The sequence below is a fragment of the Rhea pennata genome, chromosome 6 (assembly GCF_028389875.1).
Source record: "Rhea pennata isolate bPtePen1 chromosome 6, bPtePen1.pri, whole genome shotgun sequence".
Lineage (NCBI taxonomy): Eukaryota > Metazoa > Chordata > Aves > Rheiformes > Rheidae > Rhea > Rhea pennata.
Genome location: NC_084668.1, coordinates 43688293 through 43716042, shown reverse-complemented (window position 1 = coordinate 43716042; position 27750 = coordinate 43688293). Strand labels below are relative to the sequence as shown.

The following is a 27750-nucleotide window of genomic DNA, read 5'->3' as shown; positions in this document are numbered from 1 at the left end:
AGGGTGCTTCCCCACACTTGCCAGCCTGCCCATGGTCCCATGCTCTTACCGGGGTGACATCGCACAGGGAGGAGAGTGGGGTAGGGTCCCGCAGGGTGTCAGAGCGTCCATCTGTGATGACAATCGCAACACGCTTGTCAGAAGTGAATCTCCGCACCAGGTTCTCCTTGGTGAACTGCAGGGCCTCTCCAGTGTAGGTGCCACCAGCTATCCATTTCAGGTTCTTGACTGCCCTGCAAGTACAGACATCAGTGAGTTTACAAGTCCTGCCCCACAAATATCTTTGAAATGTCTGGGAACACATAACCCACTAAAATATTTGCAAGGCAAGGCAGCATCCCACATGCTCAGCGCTTTGTGAAGGCAATTGGCAAGTTCCTTGGCCTCAGTACCACCTACAAAGCTATCAGCAAAATGTGTGGCTGCTCTTGCATGTGACTGGTGGCCAGGGATGCTTCAGGGAAGCTGGAACCCATGGTCTGGCAAGGCAGCCCTTTCCTTGACTGAAGAGCAGTGATGGAAAAGCAAGAGGCAGACATCAAGGCTGAGCTCTACCCCATGCCAGAGTGACAGTAAGCCAAGATGAGGTTCTAGTGCAATTTCTGTGTCTATGAAAAGGAGTTGAGACCAGACAAAGCTGTATGGGACATGCATGCATTGCTCAAGTAACAAGCTTATACTGCACTTTGGGGACAACCCATAGTGGGAAAATAGAGGGTAGGACTTCCTGGTACACACATCTGGTTGATATAATAGTAGTCACTGCTTTCCATTATAGAGCATTTAGCATCCTTACAACCTGCATGAGTCACCGGCTCAGAGGTAAAGGCTGAGATGTGAGTAGGGAAGCCCTTGGTTGGGTCTCTGAATTGTGCGTGGACTTACTGTTTGAGTGCCCCAATGTTGTCTATGTTGGCATCCCCCATGGCCACCAGCTCTTGTGTGTTGTCATGGCTGTACTGCACTACTCCCACACGGGACTCACCAGGTTCAAACTGTTGAAAAAAAAACAGAAGCCAATTAAAGCCAGATACCTGCAGGGTCACAGAGAGCTCAGAAAACCTGCTAAAGGCTTATTTGCATCTTCCATGCTGAATGCCTTCACTGACAAGCTTTGCTGCCTCTCCTCGAGAGCACTATTTATTCAGAGCAGAGGAGTGCCAACTAGAGCAGATACAAAGGAGGATGGACATGGTCAGGCATGGGTGCTGGAACAAGACCCAAACCCAGGCTTCCCAACTCATAGTCTCAACACAAGCCATTGACTGTAATGGGTGGGTGGGAACAGACCCTTTCTCAAAACTTCTGCTTTTCTTCTTAAACAGAGCTGCTTCCCAGCTCTACTCTCTCAGGCTTTCTACCAGCTCTCTGTCAGCAAAGGAGACCCATGTTTGCCCACAGAAGTACCTGAAGACAGGTTTTCTCAGCTCTATATCCCTTGTGTTCTACAGCTCTGTCTGATTATACCTGAAGGAAAAATTTGATCTCAAGCCTCCCTTCAAAAGCATAGAGGTTAGTGGAATTTCTCATGCTTAGTAGGTTACTAGAGAGGAGTAAGGAGTGTAAACATTTTTGTTCTTCTTCAGACTGATAGACTCACTATTGAGAGAATAATGCTGTTTTGGCTTGCAAGGATTCTTTGTTAGCAGTGTGCTTAACTGATTACCTACATGCAAATTTGGGGGCATGCAGAGGGTGCCTAAGGAGCTGACAGTCAGGGTACTTTGGGAAGTTGCAACACATCTCGTGTGATCTACCAGCCTCTCAAAATACACATCAGAATAAGTAAGAGTTCAAGAGACTGACTGATTGTTTAGGAGAATGCAGTCCCCTATGAGCTGTCTGTTCTGGGACACAGAGGAAGAGGTCACAGCTGTAGCAGACAGAGTTCCTTTGCCAGAGAGAATGAAATATCCATATTTTGGTACAACAGACTCTGCTGTCTTGCCTCTGCTGCTCTACAAGTCTGGAAGAAATCAAGGCCCATCCTGCTTACACACTTGAAGCTGAGTCTTGTGGAGTTCACTTGTATGTGGAGGCACCTCCCTTTGGTTTCTTCGGTTGCCGTGAGAAATACGTGCGAGTGTATGACTGTATTCTGGCACATCTCACCTTCACACGTTCATCCTTGCTTAGCCGATCAATGACTTTAATGATGAAATCCTTGGCAATCTGGAAGTTCTGCAGGCCGATACTCTCCGAACTGTCCAACACGAAAAGGAGATCGACAGGGCCACATGTACACTCTGTAGCAAAGCACAGGAGCAGAGGTTTATATTTTTTGTCCAAACAGCAATGCCAGAGGAGTGTAGTTTGCAGAGAAGCATATCTCCAAAGCAGGGGTGATATCTTCTGTCAGTACAGAACGGGTGTCTGTGCTCTATTCACTCACAAAACATGATACAAAATGAACATGCAAAATAGCTACATAGAGATTTGAGAATCTGTTTGCTGATTTTTCCATTTAAATCTTGCTCAGTGTCCCTTTTAAGACATATAACATTTCAAAGGTATCAGTACCCTTTAACATCAAGTAACCTATTCCAGAGCCTGTTTCCTCAGAAGCCTCTTCACTTCTTCCATTCACTCAGCTCAGGAGAACAGAGGCGATACAGCTGAGCTTTGGGACGCTGACTCAGCTTGCTCCACTCTTTCCCATGGCTGAAGGACATAATGTGTCCTTACCCCTTGCTTCAAGCCTTTGGATTGCAAACCAAACCCATCTAGACTGCTCTGGAGAAAGAAAACTGGTAATTTTCTCTGCAGATCAGTGAAAGATTTGTGAGAAGGAGACAAAGCTGGATCCACAGCATGCACTAAAATGATGTTCCTTTCAATTGTGAAAAAGGTGGGGAAAAATCACCTGCAGCTTTGCAGGCATGAAGTACCTTGACAACAATTTTCTGTAATTTGGAATCTAGCTACAGCAGCCTCTGAATCTGTGCTGAGCCCTCTCAGAGAGCTTGCTGCCTTCCCCTATTTTGCTTATGTCTCCTCACTCCTGTACTCTCATCACATATTTATGGTACAAGGCAAGGAGCAGGGAAAGGGAGTTACGGAACCAAGAAAAGAACTAGTACATTTTTATAGAAGACTTTGCCAAGTAACACTCACCGCAGCAAGCTAGAAGAGAAGGGAGAAAAAGAGAAACCATTAAAAGACTGGATAGAACCATTTTTCATTCACTAATCCAGACTGCAAGTGTGCGTTTCTGCAAACCTAAAGATACCTTGTCTGGACAATTCAAACTCGTTTGTTCATGGAGGTTTACCTCCTGTTTGAAATATCCAGAACTCTCTCCTGTTTCAGACTGTACTACCACGGCCTGAAACACTGTATGTGGCAGAGCTCTGTTTCTGGACACACTGATGTTTCCCTTTTTAAGTGTAAATAATGGCTAATCCTTTATTAAGGATTAAGTAAATCACCAAACTATGGAGCACAAACTATATTTCGTAAGTACTATGTACTGCTCCAGCACTTCATGGCCACGGGCCAAAAATCGTTTGCTATGTGTGCTTTCTTCAGTTCCCTTACAGTCTATATTTGCCTATATTCCCAGCTGCAGGGAGGACTTTCACCTCTTTTTCTCCTACCATCTTGGCCTGATTTCCCATGCTCCCTTCAATCTGTGTTGTCTAGTGCACCATTCTCCACATTGCTGAGTTTTCTGTCATGGCTCTCAGCAAGCAACTCATTGAAAGGGAGCAATGTCCCTTGTCCCAGCTGGAAAGCATCATTCTCCATGCTGCTTGGGGACTGTCTGGCTTGCTAATACAGTCAAGCTCTGTAACACTCTGGCTGGCAGAGCAGAGTATGGCCTTGCTGCTTATTCCTCATGAATATGCAGGGTGCTTGGTGGGCTCCTCTGCCTAGCACGGAGCTGAGCAAAGCAGCCACGTCCCTCTTGGCAAGGATCCAAGCAGGGCCAAAGGCCTGGAAGAGCGGCACAGGGATACTCACAGCACATCTTCATGATGATGTCCAAAATTTCACATTCCTGAAAACACAGGAACAATGGTGAAAAAGGCTTCCTGGTTCCCACGGACCCAAGAGCCTCTGCTGCTCACCAGCCCAGCTGCTGCTGTATGCTCTCAAAGCACATTGTGATCTGGAAATGAGTGATGTTTTGTTCATCTTGGAGCAAGTGAGGACTAGAATTTGTTGGCAGTGAACTGCACTTGCTGCTCTGGCTGCCCAGAAGAGACTACATGGAAGGTCCCAGCTCACCACCCAACTTGCTCGATCTTTCCTCTGCCTATGTTGGGTGCTGCAGACCAGGAACAGATTGCTTACCAGAGCATGGGGAGACTCTGATCTTTGTGATACCATGGCCAAAACATGTTCATGTCCCTCCCTTGCTGAGCAAATGTCATAGAATTCATCTTAAAGTGAAATGGAGGGGCTAAGCTGGGAAAAATACCAAATGCTTCCTACATACACGAGAACTGATGTTTTCACTCTCTGCAGGGGACTTGATGGTGATGGACTGGCATGAAGGAAGGAAATCTGGCTATTGAGACTCATGGGGACAGTAATAAGGGGCAGAGAGCATCCAGCTTTGTATTCCTTTGCAAAGCCCAGAAATATAAGGCTTTCCCAGCAGCCTCCCAGCAATGATCTCCCTCCCAGGAGCTGTTGTGTGGGGCAGGGGAAGTGCAGACCAAGGAAGTAAGCAGTGCCCAGACCCTGTCCCACTCACATCTGGTCCTGGAGGGCCTACAGGTCCTGGTGGTCCCTGTCAAACAGAAACATTGAGAGAGTGTTTACAAAAGCAGCCAGTCCCTCTGGGGTGAGCACTGCCTATCTCTTAGTAAGCAATACAGAGCATGGTCTGGAAAAGTTATTTAGCCCCCCCAGCTGCTGATTCCTGTGCTGGGCTTTGAAGAGGTATATCTGTTTGCTTGCACACTGCCCCGAGGCTGTGTGTGAGGAAAGGAGACTGGCCACCATGCACACTGTGCCTCTCATGGTAAGAAGGCAAGCTTTCATCACAAGCAGCAAACACACGCATCTTGTGTCCTGCTGATGTGAGTGAAAATGTGCCCCTTATTGCCACCATAACATTTCAGGAGAATGGACGCATTTCAGTCTGGAGATGCCTCTCCTGTACTACCAGGCTAATGGAGGGCAACACAAGCAAGCAGTGACTCAATATGAACTGGAACACTTTCATATTCAGGATGGCCACTCCAAAATGCTGTAACTCAATAGAAAACCCTTGCTGATTCAGTCATTTGAGAATGTTTTGTTCAGGAAAAAGCACAAATGTTTGTGTTTGCTATTCTGTTTTGGAATGAATGTGGATGTCAGAGAAGCCGAATTGCCCACAGAGAGAATTCTGCTTGGCTCTGCAGAAACATCTGCTGCTAATTTCAAAAGACCCATGTACTTGTGTACTTCTACAGGCCACTGCAGTGAGCTTTCAAACTTCCTTGCCACTACTTTAAAAGGAGTCACACAGAACAAGTTCACTGGAAGCTCTGCTTTTGGGAGCTTTGTCAGCCTGGTATGCTCTGCTCTTTGGTGCAAATCCTTTCAGCGCCCTTACTTACCGGACGGCCTTCAGGTCCCCTGTGACCCTTTGCTCCTTTGCTGCCCCTGGGGCCTGGTGTTGTGTTCTGGAATAAAAAAAATAAAATAAAATAAAAAAACCACAGATCTGTACATGTCTGAATGATGAACAGCACTTTACACTTCTAGATGTCAGCTAAGTCCTACTTAACAATAATTTTGCCATGGAAGTATTATCTGAGCTTGCTGTGCCCAATAAACAAACAAACAAAGATGTTGGGAGTTTGGGATGGACACCAAGAAAATCTCCTTCCCCAGGATAATGGTGCAGCACAGGTGCAAATATAGGTGCTACCTGGAAGCATTCAAGGCCATGCTGGAGATATTACTCACTTCAATCCAACCAGTCTGGAGACATGCCAACCATAATGCACAGAATGCAAATTGAATGCCAGGAGAGAGCTCCCCTTGCCATCAGATGTTGCCCAGTGGCAAAGGGTGCTTGTAATCCAACAAAATCTGACAGGCTCTGGCCCACTAGCAAGGTAGTGCTAGATCCAGTCCAAAGCTTCCACACTATGTCCGGGGAGAAAAATGATTCAGCTTTATACAGATTACTCACATCGTTGCCAGGGTCTCCAGCTTCTCCTTCATCACCTTTAGGACCAACATAGCCCTTTGTTCCCTGAAAAATGAAAAAGAGAAGACTTCAGCATAGAAAGCCATTGTTAGCATGATAAGATTGGTTCATTTAGTGACCTCCTAAGAACTGGCCTGGTGAGGTGCACAGGCTGCTTAGCACCAAATTACAGAGCTATCAAGAGAGAGTGCTTCTTTCAGGGCTTTCACTGTAATTGTCACTGTCCAGCTCCCATTCACTGGTACTTCCCATCCTAAATGCTGGCCTTATGGGTGCACCTGATGGTACTCTGCCCAGGCTTCCATCCTTGGGTGTTATTACTCGTGCCACCCAGGAAGTACTGGTACATGAAGCATTCACTACAGAGGGAAGTGAGCAGAAGGGAAACAGGTTTTTGGAGGAGTGGTCTGGCTTGGGAAACCCATTTCACCAAAGCACCAGCCAGAACACATCAACCAGGGCAATCAGCACTGGGTATGAGAGGAAGCAACAAACTTACATTAATGCCAGGGCCACCTCTGTCTCCTGGCTGTCCCTGGGGATGAGGGAAAGGAAGTATGTTAGATTGGATAAGCAGAAATAATGGTCTTATGATTTCTAAGTGGTATACAAAACTTACGGGGGCACCTGGGAAACCAATTGTACCATTCCCTGGAGGGCCGTCTTCCCCCTAGAAAGGAAGGAATGTGAGATGTGAAAAGCAGACCCCTTAGATGACATAGCAGCAAGATCCTGCTCTCCTTGGGCACTAATCACCACAGCAAAATGTTTGTTGGAAAAATATGTAACCAGTGTGTTGGACACCAGTGCAGGCAGTTAGAAAAGCTATCTTACTTGTAAATCAAACATGATGGATCTACTGCTACTGAAAAGAGAGTCCCTCCTTGCTCTTACAGAATTGTACTTAAAAGTGCCAGTCCGCTCCATATTAAATTCAGTCAAATACTGTTCCTCCTCCCTCTTCTCCCCTGAGACAGATAACAGTTTTGCTGTGGCTCAGATGCCTCCTCTACCCCACCATGAAAACCCCAGGCTGTAACATATGCCTCTACACTCAGAGAGTGTTGCTCTTTTGCAAAGCCTTGGTGAATGTAAGAAGGACTGAGTCATGAGCTTATCTATCTTACAGGTTCCTTAACTCCTTTATTTTGGAAGGAAAAAGAAGCAGATACATTGGGAACAGGGAAAAAGAGGAAACTTCAGAAGCTCTGGGAGTTTCACTGTCCCTCTCAGAGACTGAGAATGGTGGGGGATGGTTACAACCTAGGTGGGAATACCCTGGGAAATATTTGATCCACTCTGGAACAAATATCCAGAGATATGGCTCTTTGTGCCTGCAGATGTGATGTATATTCAAAGCAGGCTATTTGCAAGTTTCCTGAGCATATCTCAGGTGTTTAGTTGTATATGATTGTAATTTCTTCTTTTCTTCCTGAGCTGGGCAGTGCTGTGTGGGACCAACCTACCATTGATCCTTTCCACATTTCACACCAATCCAAGAAAAAAGTAGCACTCACCCTTTCTCCCATCAAGCCAGGTTCTCCAGGCAAACCAGGTGCTCCAGGTAATCCCTTTGGGCCCTGAAAGGAGAGGGAGAAGCAGTGAAGCATTCTGCAAAGTTTTCTGAGCTGGGAAGATGATGTCTTCTGAGGCAACTAGATGCTGCTCATTTTCCTGCAATGCTCTAATCCTTTGTGCCCTACCTTAGACCAACCGCCTACTTTGGCGAATACAAACAGGAGCTTGGAAGAAGTCCACTGTCTTTCAAGGGCAGCTGGCAGGATAAACTGCAGACTTCCGTTCCCTTAAGAGCTTCTTCAAGCCCATGACAGGAGACACTTTGCTCACATGAGAGCAATGCAAAGCCCACAGCTGGGCCAGAAATACAGCTTCTCTTGGATATCGGGATTTGATGTGCTGGTAGATTTTGGTAACTGCTTTTGGAGAGCAATTCCATTAGCTTCTGCCAGAGGAAGGGCAAAGTGTGGTGTGAAGCCACGTCACTTATGGTGCAATCACTTCCTCTCTCAAAAATGGTTTCTAGGCTGTTGGACAAAAGGTAGTCAGGGCCTTAGGGACTCACAGAAAATGCCTTGATGTGCTCACCAGAAAATTAGTCACTGAGTTTTTATCTACAAAGAGTTTCCAAGATTTGTGGGATTTGTGGACAGCCCTAGTGAGCAGCATCTCCTGGTCTTCCCTTGCTATTTTCCTTCCCCCAAGGAAGATGATGTGATGAAACAACACTGACCTCATTTCCACGGGGGCCGTCATCTCCCCTGTACCCCTTGGGTCCTGGGGGTCCAGCTTCACCCTAGAAAAATACAAAGAGCTCTCACAATGAGGTTTTTCTCTGGTTCTTCTGCTCTGAAGGGCAGGTCCCTTCATTTCATGACATGGTGGGTAACCACCCATACCTTGTACTCATCAATGAGTCACCTGTGCCTAGCCAGATTTGACAAGAAATGCTCTATTGATGGGGGTTAACAAAGGCAAGGAGATGTTCCAAGAGGTATTGCAAGGGGCAACAGGGCAATAACTGGCTCATCATGCGGGTGCATAATGTGGCTCCCAGTGGAGTGCTCTGCATAATGGCAGGGTAAAAGAGACCTAGCATGGCCTCCATACTCTGGGCAGTATTGGTGATGTGCAGTGAGAGCCCTGCTGTGACTACTAGTGCCCAAGGAAGTCCTGAGGACTAGGGTCACCCCTGCTTACAGGGGATATCTGATCTGATCTGAAGCTGAGCTGTGTGAAGACGGCTCTGCTCCAACTAGTGGTCACAGAATGCTATAGGGTTGCATGTGGTTCTCCCCACGCTCTCTCTTCCTCTACCATCTCCTGCCTGCACTGGCTGAGTCACAGGCTGCAGCTCTCTCCACTTATTCTTTGTTTTCTCTGAAAAGTCCCCTCCAAGGCAGCCAAGGCCAAATCACTGCAGAGAGAGAGGCAAAGCAGGAGGCTTTTCAGGCTGAGTTGTGAAACTGTACGCATGAGTTGGCTAGACATGCTTTCAGCTCAAGCAGTGGCACCCAGGCTGAGGGAGGGACTAGCCTCTGAACAGTTACAGGAATGCCCTGGAATACTGGCGTGGAAATCACTGCCACGCAGCAGGGCCTCTTACTGCTCCAGGCACTAGCTGGTTATTCTGAAATAAACTCACACAGCCATCATAGGGGACAGTGCTCATTTCTAGCATGGGTTAGACAGCCTTGGAAAGGGTCTGTGAGCAGCTAAGAGACAAATGCATCCTGCCTGGTGAGCCAAGAGCTGATCCAGGTACAGCACTCAGTAGGTCTATCCTGCTCCATCTGAGAGGTCTGCCTGCCCCTATTAATTTTAGTGATAATTTCAGATTCCCATGAAGTAGTCCTTCTGCCCTTGGTGGAATTGAATATCCTGGAAGTAGAAATAATTTCTGCTTTGAGAATAGTGCTTGTTCACCTCTACTTCAAATTGTCAATTCTGTTCTGAGACATATCAGCAACTGGGACCAGCTCCACTCACCATGGTGCCCATGGGGAGTGGGAGCTGTTTAACATGGCGTTCAGCCCAGTTCAGCCTTTACTGCTGCTCTCTCTCATCATCCAGAAGTTGAGGAAGCTGAAATCTTCTCCTGCTATCATCTGTCCCTCTTCACAAGACACTGCTATGGGAAAAGCTGGTACCAAACATCCACGTTCACTTCATACACCTTGTTCCAAGCAAATGCATATGGATGGGTGCAGAGGATTTAAAATATACAAAGTGTAATGTAGAGCTCTAGACTGTTTAAAAACATGTGACTCTATTCCTACATGATAGCCCAAAACACAGAAAGCCGAGAAGGAGGAGTAGAAACACATGATCGTTCACATCAGCCAAAGCTGGATCCAACTCTTGGCTCACACTGTCTGTAAATAGCCTCACTATAGCATACAAGTGCAAATCCCTCATGGTCCTGGAGGAGTTTGTGAAAACGTAGGATTTTAGGACAGGAATTCTTTAGCAGCTCCCTGTCCACTTCCTCTCTGGGTGCAACAAAGACCACAGGAGGGACAAACACTACAGCCAGAGACCACCAAAACCTGCTGGGGAGATCAAAGAAAGAGTGAATTGACCTTTAGCTTCTCTCACAGACAGAAGGAGAGTGAAATGGAGTCACAGGTTAGTGGGAGCCTTTTCCCCTCGCCAAAAGAAATACAATCCACAAGCCAGAGCTTACAGATAACATGACTTGAAAACTACTTGCATTTGCCAAAGTATTCCCCTTGTCCAAGCCCAATTACACAATTATTTTTAATTTTGTCAAGCAAAAACATTTTTCCTCAGTTTATGGAAAAAAAAAATCTTAGCTTTGCAACTGCTTTTAAAATCTCCCTGGCAACTGAGGCACTAGGGCAGTCCTTTGGTCTGGAGAGGTACTGGAACAGCTGCTGTAACAGTTTGTTCTCTGACAGGCGGTTAACTGAAGTCTAGCATCCCTGAGAAGAGAAGACTGATGTCCCACAGGCTCAGTGACCTGCTGCAGCTGCCCCTTTTTTCTTCCTCCTCTCCACCAGTGAAGACTGGCTGAAGGCAGGATCTGCTCCATCCTGGTTCCTCTGCACACTTGCACAGCCTTTGCTTCTAGGTTTGTGTCAAACCTCCACCAGAATTCTGTCTTCTTCTGCATATCCCTATTCCTGCCTTGACCCTGGAATGAACCTCTACTACATAGAGAGTAATTCTAGTCCTTCCTCCTCTGCCCTTGTCATCCTGCAACACTGGTCCATTACAGGTATGCATCCAAAGAACTGCCTTTCTACCAATGCCACCTCCCAAAATGACAAAGCACAGGGGGAAACTTCATTGGTGCTGACTGAAGCAAATACTGCCAAATGCTCTTTGGTTGCAGCAGGAGCTTAGCTCAGCTAAAGGCAACAGGAGCTGTACAATCCTCCTGCAAGAGTTTGGTGTCCTTTAGCACAAAGCAGACTTGAGGGCAGCTTGACTGTGGGCAAGCACAACCATGGCACAAGACTGTCCTTTCCTCATGCTGTTGTCTTCCCTCAGGGTCACCCATGTGAGGGATGATGTCAGTGCAACAGTGGCCCCTTCACAGCTCTCCTACACTCCAGATCTCCTTCAGGGCTCCTTAACACCTTGTTTAACCATAAAAGGTTCAAAGGCTGGCTGTCTCGTCTTTGTCCATATACCAATTATGACACCTCATCCCTTAGCTAAGTCCTACTCCAACAGCACAGGAACATTTATCTCAGTGCTTTCCTGTGGCTTGAGCTCTTTCTTGGTAACGCTTGACTGACAAGGGTAAGAGAGGAGTTGTCACCCTCGCACAGGCTCTATGTGGACCCCCTTTCCTTGGGTGGAAACTCTATCAGTGCAACCAGTGCTACATCCATTGAGGATTAACTCAGTAGCACCTCAGGGCTTGGAGGCATTGACTGGAAGCTGGTACCACACTGGGAGGAAAGAGCCTTTAATCGAGGAAAGGAAAGAACCTTTTCTAAGGCTAGAGGTAGCCAACTCTGCTCTTCATAGAGCCACTGGGATCTGCTCTTCAGAAAGCCAGGCTAGCAAGGACAAGCTGACTCCAGAGCAGGACTAGACCTCTCAGTGAGCAGACTTAGGGAGTGCTGGCTTTGGGACAGACAGTTTAAAGATCCCAGTGGTGTCAGGGACACTTCCAGGCCTCCGTCAGGCAATCCTCACTCACACAAGCTGTCTCATTGACTCCAATGACCAAGAAAAGCCATGTTTGGCCCCTGGCCTGAACATTTTGTGCATTGCTGCAGCTCGCACTTGCCAGTTTCCAAATCTGTCTGTCAGACATGCTGGCATCTGTTTCTATTGGAGGGAAATGACGTGGAGGTTTCTCTGTCCACAGTCCACCAGCCAACTCTTCACATTCTAGCCATGTTCGTGTTCTAAGTTCTCCTAGAAATCCCCGCCCCTCTGCATCAGCTCCATTGCCCAGTCTGGAAGATGCTGGAAACCTGCCCCAAGTGGCTGTGGCATCAGTTAGCCTTCAACCCCAGTTTCTCTGCTGCCCCAGCCATTTCCAGCTGAGATCCAGAAGGCTTATGCACACTCTTACCGGCTCTCCAGGTGGTCCCAGGGGTCCTTCCCGCCCTTGGTCACCTGGTGGCCCAGGTTCTCCCTGAAAACAGACACAGAAGAAATGAGAAACTCAAAGAGGGGTGTAAGACACAAAGGGTGTTGCATGCAGTGGGAAGCACAGATGCAGCACCAGTAGCACATGCTGGGAAGAAATACAGTCATCCAAGGAAGCAGGCTCTCAAGGCAGATTCAGGTCAAAGGAGTTGGTTAGGAAACTATCAGAGGTTTGGGAAAAGAGAGATTAGTTCACCTTGGCTAGTGTGGCCACCTCAGAGCCAGTGTGATCCTTAGATAAAGCCCTACTGCAGGATGGGATTGTCTGCCTCTGGGCATTGCATTTCAGCCTATTTTCCATCAGAAAAGCAAATGACTGGAGAGAACCACCCCACTTCACTTTGAGAATGGCTTCTGTGTGGTGGTACATGCCTTTGTCATGTCACTAGTGTATATGGCCAGGGTGACCCTGCTCTCTCTCTCTCTCCCCTTTTGCAAGGGACTCTGCACATAGTCTTGGCCCTTGCCCCCAAACCACTTAGTGGCTCTTCCTGGCTGCGTTCTCCAATAGTTGCTGCTTTTCTAGAGAAGCTCTTCCATCCTGAGCAGTCTCCACAGAGAAGAGCTTCTCCCCCCCCAGAACATGGTCATGCAGAGACTCCTAGCTAACATCCTTCTTCCTCTATCCTCTCTTTCTTCAACTGAGCCCATCCTGCTCCACAGAGTCCCAGCTTCTCAAGTGGGTGCTCAGCCAGTGGCTGTTTTGCAGGGGAGCAAGAGAAGGTGGCCTAGAAAAGTAGGTACTAAATCCCTGTGGAGTTAACAGGATTTCCAAGAAAACGGAGCTGGAGGACAGCACACACAGGAAGGGGATGGGGAGATGTGCTCAGCATTGTCCCCTCTCACTGTTGACACTTTCCCTTTACATTTGCTAATGCTTAGCATGCTGAGCTGGACAGGTGGGAACCTTACAGCCAAGCAGTTCCCACCCACCAAGATCAGTCAGCAACACCTACTGCAAGACAAGCATCTTTTAAAGTGGCACTGCTCCTCCTGCAGCACCCAACATGCAGATTCAGACAGCCTCCAGCCCCCTGAAAAGTTCAGCAATCTCCTATGACAGCCACACTTGACTTAAAGGAAAGCACACTTTCCTTGAGGAAAGCAGTTGAAGCTTGGAGACCTAAAGCTGTTGTTTGCAAGTGGAAAGCTTCTATTTGCCTAAGCCAAACAGTAAATATAAAACATAACTTCCAAAGGGCCCTGAATGCTGGTGGAGACGTTTCTGGCAAGCTTAGCAGGCCTCGTGCTTGGACTGAAACTTGGAACAAAGCAGCCCATCGTCTGCTTAACAATTTAAGTTCAAGGCACTGGCGTGTCTTCATCTCTCGCGCACATCTGCCTCACACACCACATACAGTGGAGCTGCCGTTCCCGGAGCAGTAAACAGGAAATGGGAGTTTGCCAGCAGCCCCTTTCCAGAGCTCCTCACATACCAGCTGCAGGCTGCCCCCTCCCCAGGATGGCCCCAAGTCCTGCTTGGCCAGACAAATAGCTCTCTCCTCCTGCCTGCCTCGGAGTTGTCCCACTGAGTGGGTGCATGGTGGTGACAGGTCCTGGCTGTCCCTGTAACAATGGAGATGGGAGGAGTGGTGCAAGGTCCTATGTCCCAGCCAAAGGGGAAGAGGCAGTATTCCTGTTGTCTTGTGCTGGGGGGATGGAGAACAGGAGCAGAAGGAAATCCCAGGCTTGTCCTCATGCAGTCCCATCCCTACATGGCCCTACCCCCTAAGCAGGCCCTGCCTTCCCATCCCCAGCCATAGGATGGCTGTTGTCAAGGACAGAACATCCCCTGTTTTTGTATTTTATTTTCTCTTCCTCTCCTTCTGTCTCCCAGGGCCCTTTTGAGTCTGGCTGCTGGCCTGTGTGCTGGGCATGGATCGTGACAAAGGAGGGCCAGGATGCTGCTGGCAATCTGCCAGGATCCTCCTTGCAGATGCCCTCCTTCCCATCAGCCCAACCCTGCCCAGCAACTGCCCCTCATCCCTCTTCCTGGCATGTGGTGTGTATGGTACCTCCCGCCATTTGCAACATGTTTGTCCTGGCTTGATGGTGGCTTCTGCCCATCCCTCCCACGCACACGCGCCCGCTCAGTGACTCATCTGTGGCAGGCATACAAAATACTTTCCTAGTGACTCCTGCTCAGCCAACATAACTCTAGCCTCAGTAAAGGGGAAGGAAGGGATATTTGCCCCGTTTCTCCTCATCCACACACATTTTCCTGCATACAACCCTGTGGCTAACAGCATCCATGCCCTCTTTAGTGAGTCACAGGTACTCAGGCCCCCATACCCTGCACAGATCCACACCCAGCCTTGAGCCCAAGGAGGGTGTGTATGCTAGGGAGGAAACCTTGGCTTTCTACTTTCCACCACAATACCTTGCTGCTGGTTTTACAGCCTCCAGGCAGGGGCTAACTGCTCTCTCTCTGTTCTTGGCTTTCTGGGCACGCTGTTCCCTACGTTTTGGCTGTTTACTGGTTAGCCACAAGCGTAGGGGGCAATTGCAGAGGGGCAATAGCAGGTCGCTCCCAGGCTAGCAGTAAAAGATGCACTGAAACACTGAGCTTGCTTCCTGGATCAGGACAGTTGTGTCTTTCTAGCCTCTAAGGACAGCAGGATGAGTTTTGTATAGTTCCCTTTCTCCCAGGCCTCGCTTCTGCAGACAGCCCATGGCTGTCCTCCTGAGTGAAAGCATACTGTTCCTGACCCTGGTGCTAAAGATGTAGGAGTCTAAAGCATCCCATTACCGGAGTCTGGGTGCAGGCTGTCTGGCCCAGGCATAACTCACACTCTCCAGGGCCAGCAAACACTGCCTGATGGTACTAGTGCTGGGGATGTGCTAGGCTTGATGAATCTGCTCCCTTCAAGCCCCACTGTCCCCATATCCAGCGCTTGCAAGAGACACTTAGAAAGTACAGGTGGGGGTCACGAAAAAGAGCTGCCAAGCTGGCCTGCAGTCTGATAGAGTTAGTCACTGGGCACCCGTTTCTAGCTCCTTGCTGCCAAACATGCTCCTATTTGCAGACAGATGCAGAGGTCACCCCACAGATGCACTCACCGGCTCTCCTCTTGGCCCACGATCACCAGGTGAGCCTGGGGGCCCTCTTTCTCCATTGCCGCCCTGCAAGGAGATGATGAAAATGTGAGTTCAGGAGCTGTTCCCCACGAGGTTTGTGCCTCCCTACCCACTCCCAGCACCTTGGCATGGGCACAGACAGCCCCACTGAGGGTAGAACCTTCCCTTGAAGTTCTCATCTCAGTGAGTTCAGTCCCAGCACTGTTCATCCAACAGCCCTTCAGCTCACTGGCACAGGGACAAGCCCTGGCAGTGGGAGTAGTTCTGGCCCCTGCCCTGCCTGCAAGGTGCCCAGCAGCAGGACTCTCTTACTCACCCGTTCTCCAGTCAGACCGTCTGCACCTGGAGGGCCCTGCAGGAAAATGACAGAGGTGGTCAGGCTCTAGGGACTGCCAGCAAGCAAACACAGAAGCCAACCACTGGCACATGTAGAGGACTCACCTCATCTCCTGTCTCCCCTGTTGGTCCAGGTTCACCAATGTTGCCAGGTGCACCCTGCATAAGGAAATCACAGAGGTTCAAACAAGACACATGAGCAGTTTTTAGAGCAAATCCTTGTGTGTTAACAGAGCACAGCACAATTTAGCCTTGAGCAGCCTCTGTTTAGAAGCTATGGCTGGAGCGAGCACCACCCTCCCTCCTTACAAAGCAGGGCTCAGGGCTCCTCACATGAGCCCCTGCATGTTGAAAGCTGCAAGGACTCCTGCTAACACCTCCTAGGACTGGCAGCATCCTCAGGAAGCAGTGGGGAAACTGGTGCATCCTGCCTCGGGTCAGACTGACCATGGAGCTTCTCCATACCAGCTTCACAGACCCATTTCCCTGTCAGTTTGGGCTATCAGAGAGTGCAAAGAAATCTGCTATGGCAGTGACCTGGGAGCTGGCTGTGGCTTTGCTGGGGTCACACAAAGCAGAGGACAAATGCATACATGGACATTTCACCAACCTTCTCTCCAGGGCTTCCAGGGATCCCCTGTCGGCCAGGTTTTCCATCTTCTCCAGGTTCCCCCTTGACAAGGATACAAGGTGCCATTAAGGCTTTGTTCAGTACCAAGGAATGGATCCGTGCTATACATACTGTCAGGAGCCAAAGCTTGCCCCAAAATGCCCTTTAATTTGCAACCCAACCTGCAATCCCTCCCTGGCCACCCTGCCTGGCCAGCATTTCCCTGGGCAACAGCCCCAACCCCAGCAGATCTCTCCACTAGCCTACTGGCCCAATGCAAGCAGCCCTTTTGCAGGAGCCTCTCAACATTTTGGAGCTGCTCGTGCCTGGCCTGCAGGTGCCCGTTAACCTCAGGCATGCAGAGAGCTGCAAAGGAAATAATAGCTTGGAGTCACCAGCAGGCTGGGCACAGCCCTAGTCATGACGGCTGAATCTTATCATGGGTGACAAGCAGTGTCCTCCAGCACAGGCTCACCCCCAACCAGCATGAGGGGGCCAGAAATAGATCGACCACTACCTCTGTTGACTGTGCCCCTACACCCAGCGTAGTCTCTCCCACACAATCCTGTAGGGTTTTCCCCATCTGCAGAGGGGATGAGGATCATCTCCCCGTGCAGGCAAGTGTTTTCCAGTACCCCTCCATCTGAGTTCTGTTGGGGCAGAGCAAAGGAAGCTCAGCAGTCCATCATGCAGTGGAGAGGAAGGCTGGAGGCATGTGTCATGGCTGCATTGTGGCTTACCTTTTGTCCCTTTGGTCCATAAGCACCAGGATCTCCCTTGGGTCCAGGTGGGCCTTGAACTCCCTGTTGAAAACCAAGCTGGAGTCACTACCTGCAGGAAATCAGGCACAAACCAAGGGTCCTTGCAGCCTGGCACAAACCCCAAGTGGGAAGGAAGGGAGGAATGTATACTCAGGGGAGCAACATGGGGATGGAACAGCACTCTTATACTACTTTCATGGTGCTGTGCAAGTCACACTGTGGTGACTTGATTGTGCTATGAAATGTTGCAAAATGCAACGTGTTTCTGCAATTCAAAAGAAAACAGATGGAAAGATGGTTGTTTGGCCTTGTAGCTGGACTGCAGAGATACTGATACCACTAAGGACGTGCCATCCTGGGAGCGGAAGGGATCAAATCAATTCTGTTGAGGAGACCGCAAAGGTATGGGTGTCTTCCCCACACACAGAAATGAGCAGAAAACTCAAGGAATGTAACTTCAGAATAATAGTGTCCAGAGCCCTTCAAAGACTCTCACTGGTTCTCTGATTAGTGTGGAATGATCTTTCTCCAAGACTCAAGGAAGGACTCATGAGCTATCTGTGCTAATCTACTTATGGTTGAAATTTTCCTGCTCTTGACCAACAAGGCACAATTTAATATAAAAAGGGCAACTGAATAGAAAATAGTGTGATCCTATATTGGATTTTGGAGGAATGATCATCCCTTCTTCCAGGTTAATATTTTTTAAAGGAGGTATCTAAATTTGAGAACTCTAACCTACAAAGATAGGTCTGTACCTGTAATTTTATATGCATATAAGCATCTTCATTCAAAAGATGCCCAAGTCTCATGCCAAAAGGAAGCATGAGGGCCTCTCTTCTTGCCCTCTGCATAGCACAAACCATAAACTAAACATCTCTGTGTGCTTCAAGACTACCTTGCAGAGATGAGAAAACACCCACTGCAAGTGGGTGGGTATAAAGCCACCAGATTTAACATAGCTAGGATTTTACCTAGGATCTTGTAGTGATTCAGCTACTGGGATTTTCCTTCCTTTCTTTAGCTCTTTGAGAGCAAAGCCATTCTCAGGCTCTCCAGAAGAGCTCCTTCTGTGGTGAGTGGGCACAGCAGATTGGGATTTGTTAACCTTGGGCTTGCCTATTTGGCATTGAGCACTGTTAACCCAGTCCCCTGCCTGAATGCCCTCCAGTCAAACACTTGCCCAGCACATGGCTTGCTGGGCATCACAGTACAAAATGGGGAAAAATTCATAGCAAGGACAAGAAAGCCTGCTCTGATGAGTCCTCAGAGATGCTGTGCCATGGATGCATGTGTATAGGCATATTTCCAGTCATGGCAATTAGCTATTCCCTGGCCACAGTTCCCTTCCTGTGGTGCTCCCCACTATTGTGTGCCACAGGAAAAGGCCCACCTAGCCTTTCTAGTGGGCTGCGTTCATTCTTTTGAATGAAAGTCAAACCCAGGCAGTACGTACATCAAATCCTGGTGAGCCTTTGCAGCCAGGTAATCCAGGGTATCCAGCTTCACCCTGTTAGAAAGATAAAGCGAGCATCTCCATGAACAGTGCCTGTGGGAAGCCTCTGTCCCAGTGCCCTGAGAGGGGTGATTTCAGCCTTGTCCCTGGCTGGTAGATGAATGTCCCCACAGGGAGGGAGTCCCATTGCACTGTGTGTGTCCTAGGCTTCAGTTCCAGGACACCATAATGGTTATGGAGAGGTGTCTGGGCAAAATCCATGATCTTCAAGTTAAGCAAGGCACCCCCGAGCAGAGATTTACCTTCATACCATCGATGCCATCAATTCCACGCCTGCCCTTCTCACCCTGAAATGCAGAGAAGACACCATGAAGAAGTGATTTCCAAAGGCCCTTTCCCCTCCAAGTGTCAATACAAAATAATAAATAGTACAAGAGCTGACCTTGGCTCCCTTGGCTCCTCTTGAGCCCTGTGAAACGAAGGAGAGAGAGGTCAGGCACCTACACAGGGCAGATTCATCTGTCTGCCAAACTGCTGTCCCCATGCCAGCTCAGTTAGAGGGGGCAGGATTTCACAGAGTCCCTGAATGCCACGGATCTCTCCCCTTCTGCTAGGTCATGCCTGTTCCACAGTGGTTGCCTGCACCTTGCAGTGCATGGATGGATTCCCTGGGGCTGCATCAGCTGCCCCTGACAGCCCCCCCTCCCTTCTCTCCCAGCATAACTGGTGTCAGAAGAAGGACTAGGGTGCAGTGGCTGGGCTGGGCAGGAGGAGCATGTGTGCACACATATGCAGACGTGTACCTGACCTGTACGCCATCCAGCTGCACAGGGCAGACCAGCCTTAGGACTGCTCCAGGTGTGGTAAGACAGGCTGGGCTAAGCAGGAAGGGGGTCATACAGAGCCCCTCAGCACATCCTTGCCACTCTCACCTTTTCTCCTCGACTTCCTTTGTCACCCTATAGATGAAAGAAGAGAGAAAAGGGGAAGAATGAAAACAACTGTACCAAGGAGCCTGCAGGTTATCTAGAAACCATGCCCACGGCCCAAAGCGCCAAGTACCTTCATTCCTTGGTAGCCAACAGGTCCCATGTCCCCTGGCCTGCCCTGGAGGACAGAAATACAGCATTACAAAGGCAGATACCAGCATAAGCTGGGCACAAGCCCCCATCACCATGGAAGCAGGTTTCTCCAGTCTCTCAGTCTGAGACTGACCCCCACTTTTTAACATGTGCCTGCAGCCAACTTATGAAATGTGGTTCTGCAGTGCCTCTCAATAAGACCATTCTGTTGGGCTGCACTTCCTATCCCTCCTGTAACACCTACACCCCCATGGTGGCAGCTCTTATTTTAGCTGAAAACACTTTCGAGGACTAGGTCAAGTTTATTATTTCAGTCAGAGGTGTGCAGGGTGTCTTGATGGAAACTGCTGCTGGTTGGACTCCAGCCATGACCTCCCCACTTACTCCCACCTCCAGCCCATAGGAGGCTGGGAGTACAGGATTTCTGTGGGCACAGGATTTCTGCCTTCATCTCCTGTCCCTCCCAGCTTGGTAACCTAGCTCATCCTTGGGGTGAAGGAAACTATGAGCTTGGGACAGATCATTTCAGATTGAAGTGGAGAACAGAAAACCCTTGGGAAGAAAAAACGTGTGTACATGTCATGGGGTTTCCAAATTGGGAACATACACACTGACTAACTGCACTTACGTGTACAGGGAAAATGCACCTCCCAAAATAAATGTACCTAGTAAAAACGGGCAGAGGAAAGAAAAATTTTCCTCACACTATTAGCTTATTATTTACCAAAGGCTTCCCTGTAACACTGCTGTGCTTGTAGTGTCAGAGGACATAGAAGGGAGCCCAGAATACATCCTTGTGCCAACACACATGAGTCAGAGAAGTGCCCTCCAGAAAGAGTGGCTACTTTGGGCGAGGAACAAGGAAGTCTTGCAGCGATGGGAAGGAGGCCAGCCTGCTGGACCCAGTCTGGATTGCTCTGCTCTTCCCACACCACTGCCCACAGAGGAGAAGAGTGGGCTGGGAGCCTTTGGTTAGTGGGGCAGCTGTAGGCTTGGAGCGTAGATCAACATCACCCTACTCATCCCAGGAGAGGGCTGGCTGCAATGTCATCAAGTGCCCCATGGAAATGGAGTGACAAAGGGGCAAGCGCTGGCATCCAACAGGGGGCAGTGAGGGAAATGGGAAGTGTAAAGCTCGGGTGAGGGTGCGGTCCCAGCACGGCCTTGGTCTTGCAGGGTGCTGGGTGCAGGCTGGCAGGTGCTGACACAGCCCCCATCTGGGTGCCCATCCTGTCCCATTGCACTGTTACTCAGATGTTGAGGATGCATTGGTGAATTCTAGTCAAAAGTCAGTGGTGGCCAGAAAATAACATTTCCTGCAGCACTTGAACAGAGTCACCAAGGTCATTCCTTTACTTACTGGCTCTCCAGCATCTCCTTTCTGGCCAGGAAGACCTGGCTTGCCTCTTTCTCCCTGAAACACAGGACAGAAATAAGTTAGTTCATCACCTTTGGGAAAGTTATCTCATACCCTTGGGCACAAAATGTTGATTTGTTGGGAGGAAGTGGAGAGAGACAGTCCTAGCATCAGTGCTCCATGCATATGGGAAGGAGAGGCTCTTCCCCTGCTCGCCTGGACACAGGCCACATGGAAGTGCACATCACTAGAGTGTAGTGACAGGGCACTGAGTTCCTGCAGCTCAGCATGGGTTTGCTGGAAAGTTGCCAGGTGGCTGGCAGTGACAGAGAACCATCCTCTTCCCCAAGCTGAGTGAAGCTGAAAGCAGGGGAGGACATGGAGTCCTCCCTGGTTTTGGAGCATCCTCTGATAACCCAGCCCTACTACCTCATTTCCCCAGCAGCTGTGGCTTGTAACTATTCACTCACCTCATTGCCTGGGTCACCAGGAGGTCCTGGGGGCCCTCTGGGAGGCTGCAAAAAGTCAGGAGAGAAGTATGGATTAGATCACAGACAGAAGCACAGTCTGGAATGGGGGAACACAGGTAGAGGGAATAGAGGGCCTTGAAAGCCCAACTTACCTGGCACTCAAAGGAGCAGCACTGTCCAGAGAGAAGGAGAAAACAGCATTAGAGGCACTGAGAAGCACCAGCACCAGGGACAGGCTTCATACCATTCCAAGGAGGAGCCACTCAGGCTGGTAAGGGGCCCAGCAGGGGCAGCAGAGGCAGGGCAATACCATGGAGCCCCTGCGCAGCCTAGGTCAACCTGTGCAAGGGCCAGGGAGGCACTGCCTCTCTATGCCAGGACAGAGGATGGGCTTAGGTACCAAGGATGGTGCCTGGCATTAGGGAGTGGGGTTTCCACCGTGCCTGGGGGACACTCACCACTTGCTCCACATTATCTTTCTGCAAGACAAAAAGCAGAGAGAAGGGGTTTGTGAGGGACAGGTAAGCTCAAGAAGGGGGCAGGCCACATAGGGGAGGGGAAAAGCAACGCTTACGATCATGTTGATGATGGTGTTTATGGTTTCCTCCACGTCAAGCTCCCGGGTCGGCATCAAGCTGGTAGCAGTGAAGTTCCGACGGTAGGTATGATCTGTGGCAATGATGTTGAGTCGCTGATCCTGGAGTGGAGAGGCAGAGTGAGACCTGCAGGCACCCATGTGGGACTGTTCTGGGGGATGCATCAAGGCTACAGAGCTGCATCCTCCCTCAACCCCTTGGCACCTCCCCAGGCTGTGGCCTTCCTTGAGTGTCAGATCCCCACTAGCTAGTTATGCTGTGTGACCGTTCATCACTGAACACAGCTGCTGTGCTTGGGGCATCCAGCCCCTCCTTTGCATCAAGTGCTACTCTGCTGGTGATCTTGTGGGACCACCCAGGACATTCACCACGTCAGCGCTGTGGGGAGCATCCTGCCTGCACGATCCATACCAGATGGTTGGGAGAAATGGCAACGGAGAAGACTTTGATTCCCAGATGTTTGGCTTCATTGGCAGCATCATCCAAGCCTCCACAGGGCTCCTTGTACCCTTCCAAGGGGTGTCCATCAGTCACCACAATCAGGTATTTATTCTCCTTGTGATGGGAGCCACTGTAAGGGTTTAGCACACTTAGTTGAAGAGAGGCAGCTTGGGCACTTCCAGATAATCACTCTGAGCAGCACACCAACATACCTCATCCCAACTAGCCAGAGCACTAGCAACCTGCCACCCTGTCATCTGTTTAGTGTCTATGTGAACTCCTCCTCCCATGTGGGAACAGCTCTGCCTGGTGCATGGAGTAGTCCTCTCCAAGAGCTCCTAACCTCCATCCATCACAATGCTGCTGCCCAAATTATCCCATTCATCTCCCCTGGTGTGCCTAACCACGGTACCAAGGTGACTTGCTGCCTTACCCAATGAGCAGCTCCTCAATGCCCCGCTTTATCGCACAGTCGGTGTATGTGCCCTTCCCGATGTAGTTCACAGCTGACACCCGGTTCTTCAGCTCATTCCTGCCACTGGGCATCGAGGTGAGGCTCTTAATGAGTACAACCTCGTCACTGTAATGCAGCGCCCCTGCATTCCACACTAAGTTTCGGTCACAGCGGTAGTACCTGCGTGGACAGAAAAGGATATAAGTTTTCAGTACATCTGGACAGCCTCTGACCTTGCCTGTGCCCTGCCCTGCATCTCTGGCTCTGCTTCATTTGTGCCAGCTCACAATGTAAAACACAAATTCTCTGCCAAGTATAACATGACTTTGCAAGGGAGCTCACTGCTTTCCTGCAAGTCACAGCCTTGTGCTTCAGTAAACATAGGACAGGACAACCTGAGAGGGCTGGGATATGCTTTAGATGCAAATTCCAGCTGTGGGAGCTGGTTAGCTTGTCCAGAGTAGGTGGAGGTGTGAAGGACTACAGGTGGTGGGCACCCACAAGGTCAGACACTTTGGCTCCCCAAAGAGATGTCAAACTGCAGTGACTGAAACTGAGCAGGAGAGTTTCAGCTAGATAATAAGGTACATATGTGCAAGGCAGGTAACCACTGAAACAGCATATCCAGGACTGTAATGAATTTTCCATTCCTGGACAAATTCAGATTGAAGTGGGATGTCTCCCTCTGAAAGATGTTCACACTCAGTGAGGAATGTGCACTGAAGCCCTCCTCTACATGCTGATCTGGGTTTGCTTTGTAGTGCCAAGGGAGTCTGCACCTGTGAGTACATGGATATGGGTGCGCAGGACAGAGGTATTGCTACTTTCATATGCCTTGGCCTGGCATCATACTTAGTGCCCCAAAATGAGTCTTTTTAGACTTGGGGAAGCTGAGATCTGTCCTGAATGGACAGAGCTACACAGCCCCCCATGGTGCCTGGATGCAGCCCCCTCACTTCTCCAAAATCATCTTTTCTCTACATGACAGCTCCTTTTCCCCAAACCTCATGAATATCACCCACTGGTCTCTCCTTCACTCTCCTGACTGCTTGCCACCACCAGGTGCCTTGCTGGCACCTCATGCCATCTGCACCATGAACACTGCAGACATCAGGCAGCACTGTGTGCATCATGGTGGATGGCAGGGTGACTTCTCTGGAGGACATGAACAGCAGCAGAGTAGTCATGAAGGCATTTGGGGCAGACTTGGGAAGTCAGTCTGTCCGTCTGCACACTGCTGGGGCTCTGAAGAAGTCCCAGTGCCTTGCTTAAGAAAGAGACAAGCTGCAATGATGGGGGCCTGGCAGATTATTTCCAAGGATGAGTCTCCTGGTCATTTTATGCCTTGCATCACAGTCCTTATGGCTACACAAAGAGTAGGTGAAATTCTGATTGCCTCTCACCCATCCTAAGGAGGGGGCCTCTTTCCCCTCCAGTTCTCGCAGCACTGGGACATCCTTCCAGCTGCTTATTTGGGCACTGGTATACCTTTCCTGCTGCCTAGAGAGGTTCACAAAACAGCATCCAATGAAGGGAGCTGCCAGGCTGCTGGGTCAGGTCTCAACACAGAGCTCCCTGCCATAAGGATGCTGCCAAGCATCCAGTGGCTTTTTAACTGAGGCACCCAAATTTAGGACGGGAGGGGAAGAGTGAATCCCCAAGTCATATGGATCAGAGAGCAGGATGCATCCAGCTCCATCACATTTTGAGGACCATCTCTGATATAATTTGTTGGAAGAAATGGTCCACTAGCAGGCCCAAAGCCCCCACCACAGAGGCTTTGCATGCCCAGAGGAGCTATGCTTTGCCTTCTTCCTGGGCACACTGGGCTCACCAGGATCTGCATGCCTCAAGTGCTCGTGGTGCTCCTGCACATCCCTGAATCTTCTCCCAGCAAGGTGAGCTGTGGCCTCTGCCTGCACCCTGTCTCAGTATCATGTCTTCTGGGGATCTGGGTGCTTTTGTGCCCCTGGATACCTCCAGGCACCCTCATTCTGGAAGGTCTGGGATGGTGGCTGCAAGGCTGCTGGCTAGGAGCAGCCTGGAGGGTGAGCAAGTATCAGATAAAGGGCTGAGCAATGGGATAGATAAGGGGTACCCCACAGAGGCCCCCATGACTGTGTTCAGCTGCACAGGGTGTCCTCAGAGACAAGGGGGTTCACTCTGTGGGGTTGCCCTTTTGTGCTGAGTTTAGTATCAGAGGCATCTGACTGCCACCTGAACTCCCAGGTTGTCCTTTGCTCAAGAACTACTGGATAACAGGGATGCCCACTGGCCCCATCCAGCAGCCTGGGGCATTCATCTCTCCTGGCCTTGAGTCCTCCAGGACTACCCTTACAAGGGAGATGGGTACTTCTGCAGGAGGCTCTCTTGTCCAGGGTGAGGAGTGGGGAGGGACACACGTGACATGTAAAATCAGCCAGACAAATCAGCCCTAGAGACCCCTGCTTCTCTTCAGGGACACTAATGTGTCCTGGAGACAGCAACAGAGATGCCTTCAGAGCAAATATCAACACATAGAGGAAGATTATTCCTACCCAGCTTTTCTCCATCTCAAAGCAGGGTCACCCCATGCCTGCTCTGAGGCCTACACCCCTGTCTGGTTACCTTGTACAGTTCTGGGATTGTTCATCCCCCTTCACTTCCCTGCCTGATGGAGAACAACATCGCTTTAGCCCTAGAAAGGCCAAAGGCAGTGGGCTTGGGAAGCCATTTCTGCTGCTCCAAGGAAGCCCTTGCTTTCCTGGGGGCGGGCACAGACAGTATTGCTTAAAGCACACTGCCGCCTTCAGTGCAGCTGGAGCAGAAATAGAGCAGGCACAGGGAGCAGAAGGTGGAGATGCTCCCATGCATCCCTTCAGCAGCCCTGCTTTCCTCCCAACCACATGGTCGATGGGCACACAGAGCGCTCTCAGCATCCCACTAAGCCCAAGGCCCTTCCCCATGCTTGTCTTTCACAGCTGTAGCAAAATCAGAGTCTAAAGCCAGCCAGATGTATTTGGCACAGAAAAGAAAGGGCCTAGGCGGGATGACCCACTAGTGTGCAGAATGGTTGTTACCTCAGCAGGCTGGGAACTATGCTTGTTGATGGGCAGCAAAGCATAATTTCTGGGCTGCTACAGACCCCTCATTCCACCTCCACCTTGCAGAGAACGTACAGGGAGGCCTAGGTCGACCCAGAGAGAAAAGCGAAAAGAGTTACCTGTCTGTTAACTTATCAATGAACCGGTTGGTGAAATCTTTCACTTGCGTGACTAGGTCCCCAAAGGGCTTCACCCTTAAGGCGACACTTTCTGAGGTATCCAGGACAAAAAACAGGTCCACGGGGCAGTCTGGGAACAAGCACAAAGACAGTGGAGTTGCAAGGCACCCCTCGTGCACTGACTGCCTGGTGAACACGCTGGCTCTCCGTGCTGTTATAGCATGCCCTTGCCACAACACATCTGCAGTCCAGCTCCCTTCCTACTATGCTCAGACACTTCACACTAATCGGCAGCTTTCAAATAACAATCCATGTGAGGACATGCAGACATACATGTATAGCTGAGCTCGCTCTCCTATAGCATTTCTGTCTTGTCATTAAAGATAAACTGGATTGCATCTGAGCATATATTCTGAAAGTATTGATTTGTTGCATTTAACAGCTTCCTGTGTATTTTTCCCCTTTGCATTCAATTAATGTCTTTCTGAGACCAATATTAGTTATTTAAAATAATGTGCAGTTGCAGGAACAACTTGGAAAAAAAACAACAATACATAATAGCAATTAACACAATGAGAAATTAATGATTTTGTAAAACATCTTGGCACAAATATCATTGAAAAGGAGAGCAAAAATAAAAATAGAACCTAGCAGTCAGTGTCAAAAATCAAACTCTTTCAGAACACTAAACTGATACCAGCTGTCTGTCATCCTCCCTGCTGCATCCCAGCCCCAGTAATAACATACTTGATAAGACAGAGCCAAGGAGAATTGGAAAAAAAAACATTAAAGATAGGTGGGTACATCTTGCAAACACTTTTAAAATATGCATTGCCCTGTACTGGAAATACAACTCTTCTCTAAAACTTCCTGACAAAGCTGTAACAGCAAAAAGCAGCTGAAGTGTCAGCTCAGCTATGCAGGGAGCAAAATGGCAGCTGGGCTTATCTGCTAATCTCAGGGTAGATGGGAGAGATAAAACACCCTGGAAAGTGGTCCAGGCTTACCTTGAGCATTTGCAACTCGGCTGGTGACTTCTATGCGTTGAGCCCACAAGCCTCCCTTCAGGAAACAGACTTGAAGTAGCAAAGTGAATAAAAAATTTTGCAGCCTCATTTTGCTTGCTTCAGATTATCATTTAGTTGGATTCAAGAAAAAGAAGGGAAGGAGAAACTAGGAGAAACAAGAGAGGCCACAATCCAGAGGAAGGAATTGCTGAAGATATTTTTATTGCTTTCTCCGTGGTTTCTGTAGAAAGAAGAGCAGGCAGGAGGGTTAGGGTGAGGAGGAGATTTTTTCAGTCTGAGGACGGAGGGAGGGATCAGGGCTGTCAGCTGTTAGTCAGAAACGAATGAGGCATTTTTTGTTATCCTTTTTCCGGATGTCACTGTACCTGCAACAGCACCCCTGGATTCCGCATCTGCACCCGAATCACTGATGCCCTGGAGATAGAGATCTCCTTATGGAGAAAGTGGGAGTGCTGCAAGCTTAGCAAAGCCTCAACAAAGGAAACTCCGAATGTCGCTCATCAGACACACTTTTGGGGATCAGCCTTGTCTGCACGTGGCCAGCAATGGAAGATGGAGCTGGGAGACAGCTT

At 49.4% G+C, this 27750-nt stretch overlaps 1 protein-coding gene across 1 annotated transcript in view; it reads right to left on the bottom strand.

Annotated features, from left to right (window-relative positions):
* COL6A1 (collagen type VI alpha 1 chain) overlaps positions 1 to 27398 on the bottom strand; it is a 31374-nt gene extending 3976 nt beyond the window's left edge. Inside the window, exons 1-32 of the mRNA XM_062578149.1 lie at positions 27158 to 27398; positions 26151 to 26280; positions 22928 to 23128; positions 22465 to 22624; positions 22032 to 22154; positions 21916 to 21936; positions 21610 to 21630; positions 21458 to 21502; positions 20991 to 21044; positions 19611 to 19655; positions 19481 to 19507; positions 18991 to 19017; positions 18851 to 18895; positions 18549 to 18602; positions 17072 to 17134; positions 16332 to 16394; positions 15827 to 15880; positions 15702 to 15737; positions 15368 to 15430; positions 12231 to 12293; positions 8406 to 8468; positions 7672 to 7734; positions 6774 to 6824; positions 6654 to 6689; positions 6137 to 6199; positions 5556 to 5621; positions 4703 to 4738; positions 3964 to 4000; positions 3115 to 3123; positions 2113 to 2246; positions 886 to 995; positions 50 to 233 (exon numbers count right to left, since the gene is read on the bottom strand). Coding sequence (XP_062434133.1) covers positions 50 to 233; positions 886 to 995; positions 2113 to 2246; positions 3115 to 3123; positions 3964 to 4000; positions 4703 to 4738; positions 5556 to 5621; positions 6137 to 6199; positions 6654 to 6689; positions 6774 to 6824; positions 7672 to 7734; positions 8406 to 8468; positions 12231 to 12293; positions 15368 to 15430; positions 15702 to 15737; positions 15827 to 15880; positions 16332 to 16394; positions 17072 to 17134; positions 18549 to 18602; positions 18851 to 18895; positions 18991 to 19017; positions 19481 to 19507; positions 19611 to 19655; positions 20991 to 21044; positions 21458 to 21502; positions 21610 to 21630; positions 21916 to 21936; positions 22032 to 22154; positions 22465 to 22624; positions 22928 to 23128; positions 26151 to 26280; positions 27158 to 27266 — 2256 coding nt within the window. The 5' untranslated portion in view covers positions 27267 to 27398. The remainder of the gene's footprint in view (positions 1 to 49; positions 234 to 885; positions 996 to 2112; positions 2247 to 3114; positions 3124 to 3963; positions 4001 to 4702; positions 4739 to 5555; positions 5622 to 6136; positions 6200 to 6653; positions 6690 to 6773; positions 6825 to 7671; positions 7735 to 8405; positions 8469 to 12230; positions 12294 to 15367; positions 15431 to 15701; positions 15738 to 15826; positions 15881 to 16331; positions 16395 to 17071; positions 17135 to 18548; positions 18603 to 18850; positions 18896 to 18990; positions 19018 to 19480; positions 19508 to 19610; positions 19656 to 20990; positions 21045 to 21457; positions 21503 to 21609; positions 21631 to 21915; positions 21937 to 22031; positions 22155 to 22464; positions 22625 to 22927; positions 23129 to 26150; positions 26281 to 27157) is intronic.
* Between the last annotated feature and the right edge of the window lie 352 nt (positions 27399 to 27750).